Genomic DNA, 15323 nt, shown 5'->3' with positions numbered 1-15323 from the left:
AAAACACCTCAGTGGGTTTGTAACCAAGAAAAGCCTCAGATTCCTCCACAACCATAAAGCATTTTTCTTATCAAATTACAGAATTACTTCTATAGAAAGGGTTATAGGTCATGATATAATGCAGATTTTTAAGGGTCTACTAAATGTTTACTTGGGTGAGTCACAAGTTGGTTCTTTATATTTGCATGTTAGAAAACTTGGTTAACAGGCATTGCTTTTTTTATCACAACCAATTTCAAAGTCTAAAATCATTCACAGCAAGAAATAAACAGTTTGGAAAATCAGAAATGAGGTAAACATACTTTATTACAACACTTTATAAAATCAGCTGAATACGAAAACATACAACATTTGCAGCATGTTTTTTTCACTCTGCAGAGTCAAATACAGATAAACTTTGGTTCAAACTACAGCCCTGAGTGCAAGTGATGATTTGGGATTGTTGAAGCATTTGATATCAATAATTCACAATCTATACATAATCCAGTCATTGTAAAAACATAAACCAAAGTTTCATTGTTTATCAATAATCAAACACCAAATAATATGGCTGTGCTTTTCTTAGAAAGCTCAAAATTATCAAGAATTAAAGGCACTAAAGAACTTTCATAAAGGAAAAAAGGCTTATGTGTAGATCATTGCCATCTTACCTTTCCTGCAGCTAAAAGAGGTACGGTAATTAATTTTGTAATGTCCAGCAGGTCTTGATATTTTGATGTACCTATAAATGTGAAGCTCAGGAATAAAGTGCCTGTGTATCTGAGAAGAATTCCTGTGGTAATCAACAGCTATCTGAGAAAGACTTGTTTGTAAAGAGCAGCTTATGGAGTGAAAAGTGCAGGCTGCATGGTGATGAAGGAGTAGTTGTAGACGGGAGGTAGACCCTGGTGCACTGTGCTGCTAAACTTATCCCATGAGAAAGGAGGGAGGCCACCTTCTGTTGTTGGACCATTCAGAGCCTCACTTACAAACTTCTTAGCCAAGAAGAAATCTGTCACCTAAAGAGAGAGCGAGAGAAAGAGAGACAGAGAGGAAATGAGATTTAATAGTTCCTCTATTAATGTTCAGTTCTTTTTGAAGCAGAATAATCAGTTCTTCCATAGGAAATGATTGGAAGCTAGTGTGAACGCACTGGGATTTTCAAATGGTGAAATGGAAGCAAATTGTGAACTGTAAACAAAGATAAGTATTACTTTTGTCAAAAATATTTTTGAATAAAACTAGTTTTTATAAAATATTCATGCTTTTAATCCACTGAAAAGAAAATAATGAGATAGTCTGAAAATACTAATAGCCACATACAGCCTTCAGGGCTATAACCAACATATGTAAGTGTAAGTGTTAAAGAAATGGGGATCAGTGCAAGGAGACGAATCTCACCTTGGTGTCATAGCAACCGCCAGGATTTGCATTCTCACTCAGCAGGTCATTACGGCAACAGACGGACTTACAGGAATCACCCATTGAGTAGGGGTCATTCTTATAGTCTGTAAAACAGTGCACAGATCATTCTAGTAGCGTTTTCTCTGTTCAGCGAAGAATAAGATTGGTTGGTTTTAATACTGAATTGTATTGTGTGCAGATCTTCATGTTTTTACATAAAGAAAACATGGATGGTTGGAAATATTCACCATGAAGCTCAGTGTATTCAAATTTAAAACCCTTTAAGCAGCTTGCGGTAGGCTAATTTTCGCCTAATTTCTGATTAGCTGTGCTTTTATTTCTTCATTTTAAAATGAGGCAGTACTGGTGCTGTTATAACGTAGAAAAAGCACTTTTGCTTAGGTTCCAAGTTCGTTTACCAAAATATTTCGCTAAGCATAATATACTGTGCAAGATTAAAGATATTTTTGCCATATCACCGTTACCTTTCTTGGTTAGCATTGTAGCTCCAGTGTGGAAACACTGAACTAAACTAACTTCTAATAAAATTTGAAATAAACAGTGTTGGCTGACTTATTTATTATTTCAAACAAGCATAAAAATAGATCTTATTTTCCACTGAATCTCCACCCTTGTGTACCTTTCAGATTCTGGTTCAGACCATCAAAGTAACTGTACTAAATTGTGAAGTGTATTGTCAAAACATTACTATATTGAAATTCGAGTATTAAGCATCAGAGAGAGTGTTGCTAAGTTTACCGTTGTATCTCATGATGTGTTTCAGGGAGGCCAAGTCAGTCACACTCCCCTGGTCCCTACGGAAGATCTTGGCTCTGGGGCAAAGGTCATAAGAGAAGTCATCTCCGTAATCTTTCCACATCTCTTCATAGCCACTAAGAGAGTAGATTTTCTGATGGAACGGTATATTGTATGATGGCCAATAACCTGAAGAGAAATAGGTTTCATTATTTTTTGTACTATTTCTACATTTAACATATATATCTAGAAATAGTAATATTTTAATAACAAATTCATATAAAAGTAATTTTAAAAATCAAAATTTAATGTACCAAATTACTGTGATCATGTACGGTCAAAATCATCCATTTGCCTATGTATCTTCCTGTGTTTAGGTTTCTGTGGAATCACTGTTAATCACGCACAAACCTATGACATTCACATGATTCCATGTAGCATTTAAAATGTGTATTTTATAATAATCTCCAATATCTCTTTATCCCTTAGAATTAAACAGGTTCTTTTTGTTACCAGGCCTTTGTGTGTTCCTCTAAACAGTCCTGTATTGTGTCACATTACAAAATAAAATGCACCCAAGCTTCTGTTGCTCCTTGTGGATGGGGAGGGATCATTTGAAAGACTGTAATTATCACTTTTTTGAATCTCTTGAATTTTTTATATTTTTTTTATTATTAATAATTAACTGATAATTAATGTTTCATTAGTCAAAACACTGAAAGTCATTAAATTGTACTTTTATCTGTTAAATAAAAGTTCAAGGGAATTAACAACCACCCGATTCTGTTTTTTGTTGAATTTTACCCAATGTCACAACTTTTATGGAAATCTTATTTTGTGGTTTTATATATATGACAAAGCTTTACCCCTGCGCAGTGTCTGTGTCTGGTCTGAATACTCCACCAGTCCTGGGATCTGCTCCACTATAATTAAAGCTCCATCTTTAATACTAGAACCCAGAGAAACTTTGCTCATGTCCAGCAGCATGTATTGGTTATTATACGTTCCTAAGAATAAGAAACAAGGAAACCTTCATTATTCTAGACAATCTAAACATGGAATAATGAAATAATGCTAAAATTCATAACAAAACCAAACCAGAAAATAATTTATAATATAGATTATAATTATAATTATCTTAAACAAAAAAATATGGTTAAAATACAATAACAGTACTAATATTATTGATGATTTGAATCTAATTTGACATGTTTAAAAAACGTGTTAAACTGATCTAGAGTTTAGGCTCAAAAAGGATGTGCTGGACAGCACTAAGGCTTCAAAAGATCATAAAGTAATACTTGAAATAAATCATTAAAAGTTCTGGTCAGTTTCCTGGTTAGAACAGGGGTTTTCTTACCAGAGTTAAACCTGCTGAAAATTTTTGCCCACTCTGGGCCAGTATGGGCAAGCGCATGGGCTACTCTGACTCTCTGCCATGCAAACAGGCTGTTGGGGGTGATATAGCTGTACAAAGAGGTGTTAAAGACATTGTTCGTGGTCTGGGTCATCATTAAACCGCTGCCCAGTAGATAGAAATCATCCAGTGACACCAGGAACCCTGCAAAACATCACAAAAATACTGAGTAAGGATATGGGAGGGTGTATGTAGTTTTTGTTTTTTAATGCCTTTATTGGGTCCCTCTTTTAATCGTGCAAATCGATGCAACAGCAGACCTCTTTCTTATTTAAGATAGCATTTAAAGTGTTTAAAAATATTTGCTGCAAACTAATATGTAGAGGTTTATCTAGCCACTTAAATCTCAAGGATTTATTCAGTGTATACAAGAATAAAAGTAACAAGTAGCCTCTTTTATATATATACAGTATATATATTGCAGTATAGGAGCGATAAACTATGCCAGAGTGTGTAGTTCCACAGCCACACATTTCCAACCAGCACTTTGCTGGCAATAGCGATTTGAAATTTCAGGTTCAGGTTTTTTTTTCCTCCAAATGAACAGAACTTTTGTCGCTAAATTAGCTCCATACTGTCACGCCCTTGTCCTGTCATGTCTGTTTTCCTCTCCATGTGCTCACTTAGCACATGGCTCTGTTTGTTATTGTTCATGTCTCCGCCCTTGTCCCGCCTTTGTTCCGCCTCCTTGTCAGTGTCCTCGTCAGTGTTATTTGTAATCCTGCCCCCTCGTTATCTTTTCCAGGTGTCCTTGTCTGTGATATATGTATTTAAGTTATAATGTTTCACTTCCTGTTTGTCGGTCATTCGTTTTGTTTTGTTTCCTGTTGTTGTTTCCACTGTTGTTCTGTCTTGTCTATTCTTTGCTCCATTGTTGTCAGTTTACTATCTCCAGTCTGTCTGTCTCTTATTTTACTCAGTTTAGGTTTCTCTCTCTGTCTCTTTAGCTCCTCCAAGTCTAGTTCTCTGTCTTAGCTTAGCATCTTTAGCTCTTTCTGTTTAGGTTTCTGTTTAGCTCTCTATGTCCAGGTTTGTCTATTTAGTTCTATGTCTAGGTTGAGTCTGTGTAGCTCCCTCTAGGTTTCTGTCTTGTTCCCTTGTCAAAGTCTCTGTCTAGTATCATGTCAAGTTATCTAAGTCTGTCTCTGGTTTATTATTGTGTAAATTAAAAATCATTGTGTTATAGCGAGTGCGTCCGCCTCTATCAATCCGCTCCGCAGTCCTGACACGTGCAGCTAATAATTTAATAGCTACTGGTAATAGGTAAGTAATTTTGAGACAGTTAAAATAAGTTTGGGTTTTCCAAGTAGTCACACTTTTGCACACACCAGGATAACTGCTGAAGGAGAGTTTCCCTGTAGCTGTGTGAGGTTCACTCAGTTTGAAGTCCCAGTGTTTAAAGATGCGCAGAGTGGCAGCATATGTATACCAGCTTGAGTGAGCGAACAGCAAGTTCTCATAACCTGGCAACATCTACAACACGCAGAAAGACACATATACACAGAGTTATTGCCATAGTTGCAGATCAACCCTCAGCAGTAAAGAAGCTTCAGAATCAAGACCGCAGTTAAACACAGTGTTTTAGCTAAAACTGGCACCTTTACCATTGAGTAAGTTAATGCATGCTTGATAATGTTGTAAATGAACATACTGCTTGACAGCCATCTTATTTTCTACAAAGCCACAATTAACTGCATTCTTAATTTGAAGGTTTTAATTGCAGTTATGAACATTATGACATTAAACATAATAATGGTAATATATTAAAGTGATTTTCTCCTTAATGAAGTTCAGAGAACTGAGAGCTGCTTTTTCTCAGTGTGATAGATTGCAGTTGTTGCAGCCCAGTACCTAAATGAACAACAACCTGCAGTCCAACGGTTGGGAACATCCACAGTAAAAGACTGTTGGTCAGTGTTCTTTGTGCGATGCTGACAGCAGTACTCTGGACACTGATATATCAGCTGACGGATTCTGATGTGCAAGTTCACCTTAATAAGAGCAGAGCAGTGACCCATGGGTGGCTCATTATAATTTTTCAGATTAGTTTTAACTCCAGGCACCAGCACAGGGATCAGGTCCAGCAGATCCCCAACGGCGTTCAGGAACTGTATCGCAAACAATGGCAGAGGCTGGAAAGAGAGAGAGAGAGAGAGAATTTAAGGTCTAGGATTTTTTTTCATTTTTGCTAACATTTTAGCCAGTGTTATCACTTTTATTTGTTGCAGATATATTCACCCTCAACGGCATTTTAACATAAAAATGATTCTTAAATGGTAGAGTGAGCACCAGGTTGAACTCTCTCTCTCTCTCTCTCTCTCTTTCTCTCTCTCTCATCATTAGATCATTTTAACACTAAGAAGTTTTAGGGAAACTGGGCTGAATTTCCTCGTTCATCTCGTGACTTGCACTTTGCAAAACTTTAGTTTGCTACATTTTGGTGGTTAAAATAATTGCACTAAGCAATATTTCTCATAGCCCCTTATATTATTAACATAACACATGTTTTAACTGCCTTTCTGTGAATCTATTGCTGCAGAATTTAAGCACTTTATAAAGGCTTCATTCACAGCCTCTTGCCCTCACCTTTTTACCCATGCGTTTGGCCCAGTCGGCTGCACCAGCCTGCAGCCCATCCATCTGAGCCAAGACAAATCCAGTGTGTTTCCACAGAGTATCACTGCTACTATTCAGCTTCACCTGCTGCCGTGACCACGCATCCTGTTTACTGAAACAAAATGCTCACATAGTCAAGATTGCAGTACACTATGGAACCAGTGGTGGAGCCAGACAATTTTCATAGGGTTGGCCATTGACTGAGACAATTACTCACACAGGGGTGGCACAGAAAATGATACCTTATTTTTTATTATGTGAAGTTGCTGTGGATCTAGTAGTGTTCACATGATCACTCACTCATTTATGGATACAGGCTTTGAGTAAGTCAGTCTAATCAGTCCAGCATTAAAGTGATTTCTGAGGTCATGTAAAGTTTTTATTTTTATTACCATTGTTCTGATAACAAGACTTTAATTCACCTCAAGATGACACCAATACCATGCATGTATACCCTGATAGGCCGGTAAAAGTTCTATTCTAATCAATGTACATGCAGTGCATGGAAGCAGGGATTCAGTGAAAGATTCACAAACATTTGTTTTCATTAAGCCAGGTACTTTTAGACGTCTAGAGCAGGGGTATCACACTGGGCTTCTCCTAGGTCAGGGGTCGGCTACCCGCGGCTCTTTGATCCCTCTGATGCGGCTCAGTTTTGAAAATAATTAATGAGTATTTAATTAAAATGTATTCTATTTTAGTTCGATCATTTTCAAAATGTAATTCTATTAAGATTATGGCGATCTTATAAAATCTAAAATTATTTAATATTTAAAATATTTTTGTCGCTCTTAATACACGTCACAACTTCCAATGTGCGACACCTGCCAGTGAGCGGTTTCTGGAACTTTCTGACCGCTGACTGCACGGCGCCAGTAAAATAATGACGGCACGCAGAGAGAGGACAGCGTTTTTGTTTGCTGCCAGTGGATAAGTTCTGCGGGTTTTTTTCATTACTACAAGGACTCAAATAGACATTGAGTATTTTACTTAACCGTCAACACAACGTCTTTTTTTCGAGTTAAAAATATTTTGTTGCATACAGAAATGTTATTTCATTTTCTCTGCAGTCGTTCATTGATTTCATAAACCCGAAAAACACACCTTATATAATCAGCTTTGTAAGTCTTGAATGTCTGAATGCGTCTGTGAGCTCCGTATACCGTTAGAAAGCGCAGATCCTATCATTTCTAAAAATAGCGCTCTCATCGCGGTGCTGTGAAGCCTCTGGGAGTAATCCAGTGTGAAAAAACACCTAAAAATCTAGGCGCTCCTTCAAAATTTTTGTCTTTTGTCCTTGTCATGAAAGATTCTAATGATATTCACTATAATCAGAAAAGAAGACGCTGCAAAGTGACAAGAAAACGGTGTTTACTTTCAGTTTCGTTTTGACTCACATGAGTCATCAGCAAAAACATGTTCCTATTATTGATTTATAGTTTTTCAAGGTTTTTGTATGTTTCACATCAAATAATACTGCATTAGATCAACAAATATAAACTAAAAAGCCTAAATAATTCTTTGTTTGTATTCTAAATAAACAAGTATGATTTCATCATTTTTTAAAAAGATTATAATAATAATAATAATTGTAAATATTATCAGCATCTGAGAAAACTGCCAAAGTACCAAAATGTTTTTTATTTGTTGGGAATTTTTCCATATTTGCCCTGAACTAAATTCCTGAAAGTCTGGGCCTGCTGTGACTGTCAGAACTTTCTCAGTCATACATCCCAGAGCTTAGAATATCAAGAAAAATATGTCCGTCTGATGCTACAAATTTATTTTGTCAAAGTAAAATGACATGTAATAAGTTAGCATCAAAAATGCTTATGTTTTCAACTAACAGACACCTCACACTAACAATCTGTGTCAAGATATCCGATGTGGGAATATGATTTCAAGGCTATACATTGAAAAATATGAAAAAAAAAAAAAAAAGCAGGCGCTAGGTAACATTTTGGTCAAAACATGACAAATTTATAGAAAAATTGATTTATTCGTCAGCATGAAAACCTCAAGTGATTACATATTTGAGTAGCAAAGGTTCTTTAGAAAATAAACCAACATATTGAATATGGCTATGTCACATAATTACTGTTTAAATGCAACTGAAAGAGGCACTGACAAAAAAACACAATAGCAAAATAGCTATATAAATAGGGTCCATCGGGTTAACAAGACAAGCTTGGATCTCTAGGATCCAACAGAGGTTTTTTGTTATGACATTTACTTACTCCATGAAGTCTTTCACAGCCACCAGGACTTTTTGCTCTGTTATGATCTGTGGATACATGTTGGTGTAGTGGTCATACATCTGCCTGTAGCCACAAAAAAAGTTACACAGTATGAGTGATGATTGAGCACATATTGTATAGATTTTTCCACTACATTTCATATCCCTTTTGTGGTTCATGCATTAAAACGTGCAGTAGAGTTTCTCCAATGAGTTTCGAAATTCTTAAGCAAGAGCCGTTGGCTAATGTCTCAGATAATCATAGTAGTCTTGTAAAGCACTGCGAGAATACGTTTATCTGTGCATTTTAAGAAATAACAAGTGTCATGTTTACATGAATCCTTTATTTGTGATGATAAGTGATGTATGGCGTGCACAAACACAGTCATAAATCCGTTTATTGTGATTGTGGCTACTGTTTTGATTTCACAGTAGAGTTTCTTCACTTGTTTCAAGAAGTAGTCTCTTCTTACATCATCTTGCTTCAATGGTTTTGAGATGGTGGCTTTATACAAGTATGAAGTGTGACCTTGATTACCAGATTTTCAGCCATATATTGTTTTATGCAGAGACTTAATAAATATATAGAAGCTTTTGTGCTTATATCTTTATTAAAAAGCTATATTTACACATTGTCACAGTCTAAAGGAAAACGTGTATCTCCATTTTTGTCGATTTTTAGTTTACAACACAATTTGAAAACAGCAGCTATCCTTATATATACATGTTTTTCTTTGGAAAGTGACAATACTATAGTACCAGTTTAGGGTGAACCACATATCAGTGCTTATTATAAAGAAACCTTAACAAATGGAAAAAAACATCATCATACTCAATATGATATCATACTCATTCATTATCTGTAACCCTTATCCAGTTCAGGGTCGCGGTGGGTCCAGAGCCTACCTGGAATCATTGGGCGCAAGGCGGGAATACACCCTGGAGGGGGCGCCAGTCCTTCACAGGGCAGCACACACATTCACTCACACCTTTTGAGTCGCCAATCCACCTACCAACATGTGTTTTTTGGATTGTGGGAGGAAACCGGAGCACCCGGAGGAAACCCACGCGGACACGGAGAACACACCACACTCCTCACAGACAGTCACCCGGAGGAAACCCACGCAGACACAAGGAGAACACAGCACACTCCTTACAGACAGTCACCCGGAGGAAATCCACGCAGACACAGGGAGAACACACCACACTCCTCACAGACAGTCACCCGGAGGAAACCCACGCAGACACAGGGAGAACACACCACACTCCTCACAGACAGTCACCCGGAGGAAACCCACGCAGACACAGGGAGAACACACCACACTCCTCACAGACAGTCACCCGGAGGAAACCCACGCAGACACAGGGAGAACACACCACACTCCTCACAGGCAGTCACCCGGAGGAAACCCACGCAGACACAGAGAGAACACACCACACTCCTCACAGACAGTCACCCGGAGGAAACCCACGCGGACACGGGGAGAACACACCAACTCCTCACAGACAGTCACCCAGAGCGGGAATCGAACCCACAACCTCCAGGTCCCTGGAGCTGTGTGACCGCGACACTACCTGCACTAGGGATGCACCATAGAAACTTATTCAGTTCCTATACTGATACAGACCTTTGCCCATCATTTGATACACGATAGCCGTCCGATACCATTGATGGCAAAGCGATATGCCGTATATAACAGCTCCAGGAACACTGCTGTGTCTGATCCACTCTACCAGCGTAACACATACTAACACACCACCACCAAGCCATAGCAGTAATATCTATCCCTAAAAAAACAGCTCTGTGGTGGTCTTGTGGGATTCTTAATTACTGAGCAGCAGGGGGCTAAAAAGAGTATACAAAAGAATAGATGGGCTACTGTCCCTAATTGTAGATTTACTACGTGCAGTTATTTTATTTTAGGGTGGTTGTGGGGAATTATGCAGAAGTTAAAACCAATTTATAAAACTATGGTTGTGTCCACTCACTGGGCACAAAGGAAACCCTCCAGATAACCAGCCAGAAAATAGGTGATCTCATCCAACTGGGGTTTTTTTCCATAACCTGCACGGATCTCCAGAACTCCCCAGCCCGTTGAAATTAAGGAGTCATTAAAGTAACCATAAGCATCTCCTGTTTTATCTAACAGTCCCTCCTTCAGCAGCACAGTCTTTTGTGTCGCGTCCCAATAGACAGTGGCCTTCTTCACACCTGAAAGAAGCAAATGATAACAGAGCCAAAGACTAATAAGTGCCCAAGTCAGGAGCAACTGTAGGGCTAGTTTTTTTTAGTAAGCAAGTAGGGCATGATAATTACCAGTCAAAAAATGAATGCTATTTTTAAAGAGAAAAGGCAACTTATCATGTAAAATGACACAGGCCATTCATTTGCCACTGCAATATCAGAGCTCACTGGAAAGAAGTGTGGCCATGTGAATATGCAACATGTGTTAAATAGCCAACTTTTTACAATAGTATGTATGATGTGGTGAAAGACCTACATTGTTTACAATCTTTCATTACGGAATATTCTTTTGGAGCTGTTTGAAGGTACTCTCACAGAGTTTGGCACAAAGTGGTGAACCCAGACCCATCTTCACTTTTCCCTAAGACTTACACTAAGTAGGTTTTAGTGGCTGCTATTTTTATACTTTAATTTTCTCCTGCTCATAGCAGTGTTGCCAGTATTTGTAGTTGAATGTGTTGACCTGACACAATAGCAAATTGCCCAAGTTCATACATTCATTTCATTTTAGCTGCAGTAAGACTTGCTGAGCAAACAGAATGTTTTCTTAACTTTATGCTTCAGATATGTACCCTTTAATTCAATATCACTTTGACAACAGCTGAGTGAGAATTTTGGAATGAGCATTTCAGTGTAAAAGTATATATATATGTAAAATATCTGCTGTTTCATAGCACAGCTTCGAGTAGAGTCAAGAAAAATAACTCACATCAAACTGAGGAACAAATTAAATAAACTTACCTTTAGTGTTCACCACTGTTCCAACAACGCAGACAAGTACAATTAAAAAAGGGACGTCTGCCATTATTTTAATTTGAGGACGTGTTTCACTGCTGTACTTAAGCTTCCACGATTAAAACAAAACACTGAGCAGAAATGAACGTGTTTGAAAATAATTCTCGGTTCTCTAATAGGAGCAAGCGAGACCAAACAACACCATATTTATCTAAGGACAGACCAATCACAACAATGAGACCGTAGCTCCACCTACACTTTCCTACTTGCTTCAACCCTTGCAAGGAGGGAAGTGTGCCAAATTACAGACATTTTATTCAGTTACCAACGAACTGAAATTACCCAAGTAGGCTCACCTTTCACCATAACCGTTTAAACTTGTGAGGCGTTTCTGTTGTCATCACCTTTTAAAACTGCACTAGTATCAGTAAAATGTGGCACACAACAATGGGTTAAAAGCAAAAAGGCAAATGTTAACATAACAATATAGCAAGTTATAAAGTGCATTTACTCTAAACATGACACAATTTGTGAAGGTGTACTCAATCCGATAAGAAAAATACACCTGAAGAGGTAATACAACCCAGACAGCTAGCATATTGGCTTAAAAAGGCTGGTACACCACTGACTAGACCACTACTGGTCCACCATTGGACCACTCAGATTAGTCCTGTGTACAGGATATATCTAATTTTTAATCTCCTCAAACAGATTTTACATTCACAGAGACGTTTATTCTGGAAAACACTCTAATACAAATATTACCAACAACTATGAGAGATATAATAATGAGTATAAGCCTGATATAAAATGATTATGATAAAAATGTTGACACTGTGCTGGATTAAAATTATTTAATAATCTTATTTATAAAGAATAAGAAAAGAAGCTAATGAAGGGAAAAAAATGTAAATTGGACTGTGAATGGAAAAGTACTAATATGTGTCATTTTATCTAAAATTCTGTATAATCACCAGCGGTCTGCCCAGAAAACACCAGTGGACCTCCAACTTTGCCCTCAGTGTGTCAACAGTGTGTGTGTTATGCTGGTATGATTGGATCAGACACAGCAGGGCTGCTGGAGATTTTAACGCCCTCAGTGCCACTGCTTGATTGAGAACAGTCCACCAACCAAAAATATCCAGTGAGCACATCCCGTGTCACTGATGAAGGCCTAAAGGATGACTACCACAAAGTGTCTGACAACAGGTGAGCTACTCTACAAGCAGACAAAGTTAAGAAATGTGCTGCCATAAATAGGCTAATCTATAATAGTGGTGTGCAAAGCAGCAAAATGTTGTGATAATTAACACTAAATCAACTGTTTGACTTTAGTGGATATTATGCATCTGAGCGGTCTGTGAGAAGTCTCCTTTTGCTCAGAGCAGCACTAGCATTTGCCGCTCCCTCTGTTGTCAGAGTGCATGGCTTATCCTAGATGGTATTGGAGGATTTATCTGTGACTCTTTTCTCCCTATGCCAACTTTTCTGATTTTTGTAGGAACTACTGGAACTACTAATAAATTCAGACACATGTGGAAAATGTGGAAGGTCCAAACCAATATTGCAGTTCCACTCTAGCTCTTTGACTCTTCTGTTTTCTTTTCAAGAAAATGGAAGAGTCAAATTGAGTACTCTCAATGCAAGTACAACATCAATATAACCAGGTATCTTGTAGGCAGGCCTGATTGTTAGTTTTTATGTTCCTTCAATGCACTAGATGCCATGGTTTGGATCTGGTGCCAAGCAGCCTACAGACATCTAACCCCCTTTAACTGGACTGGTTCATGTTATCAGTTCCATCAATTTAGGATTGGATCGATTTATCGATTTAGAACACCATATTTAGGCATTCCGCTTCAACTTATAAGGTTATGTCTTGGCAGATACTGACTTCCCCTGGAGCCAAAATCAAATGGTTCCCCTTCATTCCCCTTCCCTTACATTACTTAAGGAGGAACTGACTCCTAATTGGGAGACACTATCTGCATGAAAGTAAACACAGACTGAAAGTGCTACAAAACTGAACAACTTGAGTCATAATTCAAACAGTGAATAAAACTTACAGAAAATGTCAACTTAAATGAACAAATTACAGCCAATTTCTGACTCAAACACACCTTAAAAGATGCAACATTTCTGAAATACCTCAAACAGCAGTTAGTTAAATGTACAGGACGTTCATTTTAAGTTCTACAAGTTACTGAATACTTAAGTACTTTTTAACCAGATTCTTTAGATGTTTTTAATGGTAATAACAGGACAGCATTGGGATAGCTCTTCTGATTTGAAATCTGGACAAATTGCTTCATTTAAAGAAAGAACAATATGAGATTAATTCAGATCTGTATGAGAATAGTCTTGAGAGTTTCCTGATCAGGTTCTTGCTTCAGCTCAAGGACAGATGAACTTCTGAAATGCTGAAAATAAATTACATTTATTTGGGAATTATCTAGTCAAAGTCATGTTTAGGGTTGCAAAATAGGGAAACTTACCATGGGAATTAACAGGAATTAACTGGTAATTATCTGAATTAATGGGAATACTATGGTCAGAAACATATAGTTGGTAAAAAATATACTGAAGCATAATCTTGGCTAAAATAATGAGATATGATATTAAACCAGCTGAATAGCAAAGTTGCTCCTCAGACCTAGGCACATGGCACGTTACACACTGAAGGGCTATTGAGACCACACTTGTGAGGCATTTTTTGATTCAATGGATGCACTAACCCAGAAGAATGCAGATGAGTGTTTTGCCTGAGCAATTTATGCAACTGGCTCACCCCTGATGTTACCATCAAATGTCTACTGGAAGAAATTTTTCAACATGGTCATGCTTTTCAACTCTTTTGCTTGATGATGAGTTTAACATGGTGCAAGCCAATGTCACAGACACCATTCATGGGGCAGACAGCATTTCAGTCATATCGGAGGGGTGGTCAAACATCCGAGAACAAGGAATTATCAATTTCATTGTCACTACCCTGCAACCTGTGTTCTACAAGAGCATAGGCACAAAAGACAACCGGCACACAGGTAACTACTTAGGTGAACAGCTGAAAGCAGTGGTCAATGACCTTAGGCCAGACAAGGTTTATGCAGTTGTAACCGACAATGCTCAAAATATGAAAGTTTCCTTGGCACAAGTGGAGGAAGCATACCCTCATATAACAACCATTGGCTGTGCTGCCCATACTCTCAGTTCTCTCCTTAAGGACATCAAGGAACTGAAGACAATACACACACAATACAAGAGAGCAAAGTAAGTGATGAAATATGTCAAAGGCAAACAAGTGCTTTCAGCACTCTCTCAAAGCAAAAGGAAAAGAAAAAGAGTACCACACTGAAACTGCCCAGCAACGCAGGATGGGATGGATATGTCATCATGTATGAAAGTCTACTGGAGGAGAAAGGAGTCTCTGCAACAGATGGCTATATGTCAGACTGCAAGCATCGAAAGCGATGTGAAAAGAATTATCTTGGATGATGTGTTTTGGGAAAGACTAACTGGAAGCCTCACAATCCTCAAACCCATAGCAGCAGCCATTACCAAGATCAAGGGGGATGAAGCCATCTTGTCAGATTTCCAGTACCTTTTTGCTGATCTTAAGCAGCAAATCCAAATGGCTCTGCCCATTTCCCTCTCCTTAAAGCAGAGGAAAAAGCAGTAGAACAATTAATGGAGGAGTGGCAAAAGTTCTGTATGAAGCCAATACATGCAGCAGCATATATGCTTGACCCAAAGCATAACAAAGGCACACTAAACACTTAAAAGTTATCACTTCTTTTTCTGACCACCTAAAACTTGATGTTGGCAAAGTTCTTAGTAGCTTGGCCAAGTATCGTACCAAGCAAGTTCTTTAGCAAGGCAAGGGGATCTGGCAATCAAGCCAGCACATACCAGCATACATCAGGTGGAAAGGCCTTTGT

At 38.1% G+C, this 15323-nt stretch overlaps 1 protein-coding gene across 1 annotated transcript; it reads right to left on the bottom strand.

The window, feature by feature from the left end:
* Positions 1-288: 288 nt before the first annotated feature.
* On the bottom strand, positions 289-11529 carry LOC136700039 (phospholipase B-like 1). Its single transcript, XM_066675166.1, has 11 exons — positions 11395-11529; positions 10398-10620; positions 8410-8493; positions 6143-6284; positions 5548-5688; positions 4885-5029; positions 3500-3700; positions 3006-3146; positions 2143-2328; positions 1381-1487; positions 289-998 (listed from the first exon to the last, which is right to left on the bottom strand). Exons 1-11 carry the CDS (start codon positions 11456-11458, stop codon positions 822-824), a joined length of 1611 nt encoding a protein of 536 aa, XP_066531263.1. The 5' UTR covers positions 11459-11529; the 3' UTR covers positions 289-821.
* Positions 11530-15323: the final 3794 nt, after the last annotated feature.

Source organism: Hoplias malabaricus, chromosome 6, assembly GCF_029633855.1.
Source record: "Hoplias malabaricus isolate fHopMal1 chromosome 6, fHopMal1.hap1, whole genome shotgun sequence".
Taxonomy (NCBI): Eukaryota; Metazoa; Chordata; class Actinopteri; order Characiformes; family Erythrinidae; genus Hoplias; species Hoplias malabaricus.
This window is presented reverse-complemented; position numbering and strand designations above follow the sequence as displayed.

Coding starts and splice junctions, on each gene's coding strand:
- LOC136700039 (XM_066675166.1), bottom strand. CDS start 11,458: ATGGCAGACGTCCCTTTTTTAATTGTACTTGTCTGCGTTGTTGGAACA. Junction 5,689..6,142: donor CCAAACGCATGGGTAAAAAG/GTGAGGGCAAGA, acceptor CTCTCTTTCCAG/CCTCTGCCATTGTTTGCGAT. Junction 999..1,380: donor GCGGTTGCTATGACACCAAG/GTGAGATTCGTC, acceptor CTCTCTCTTTAG/GTGACAGATTTCTTCTTGGC.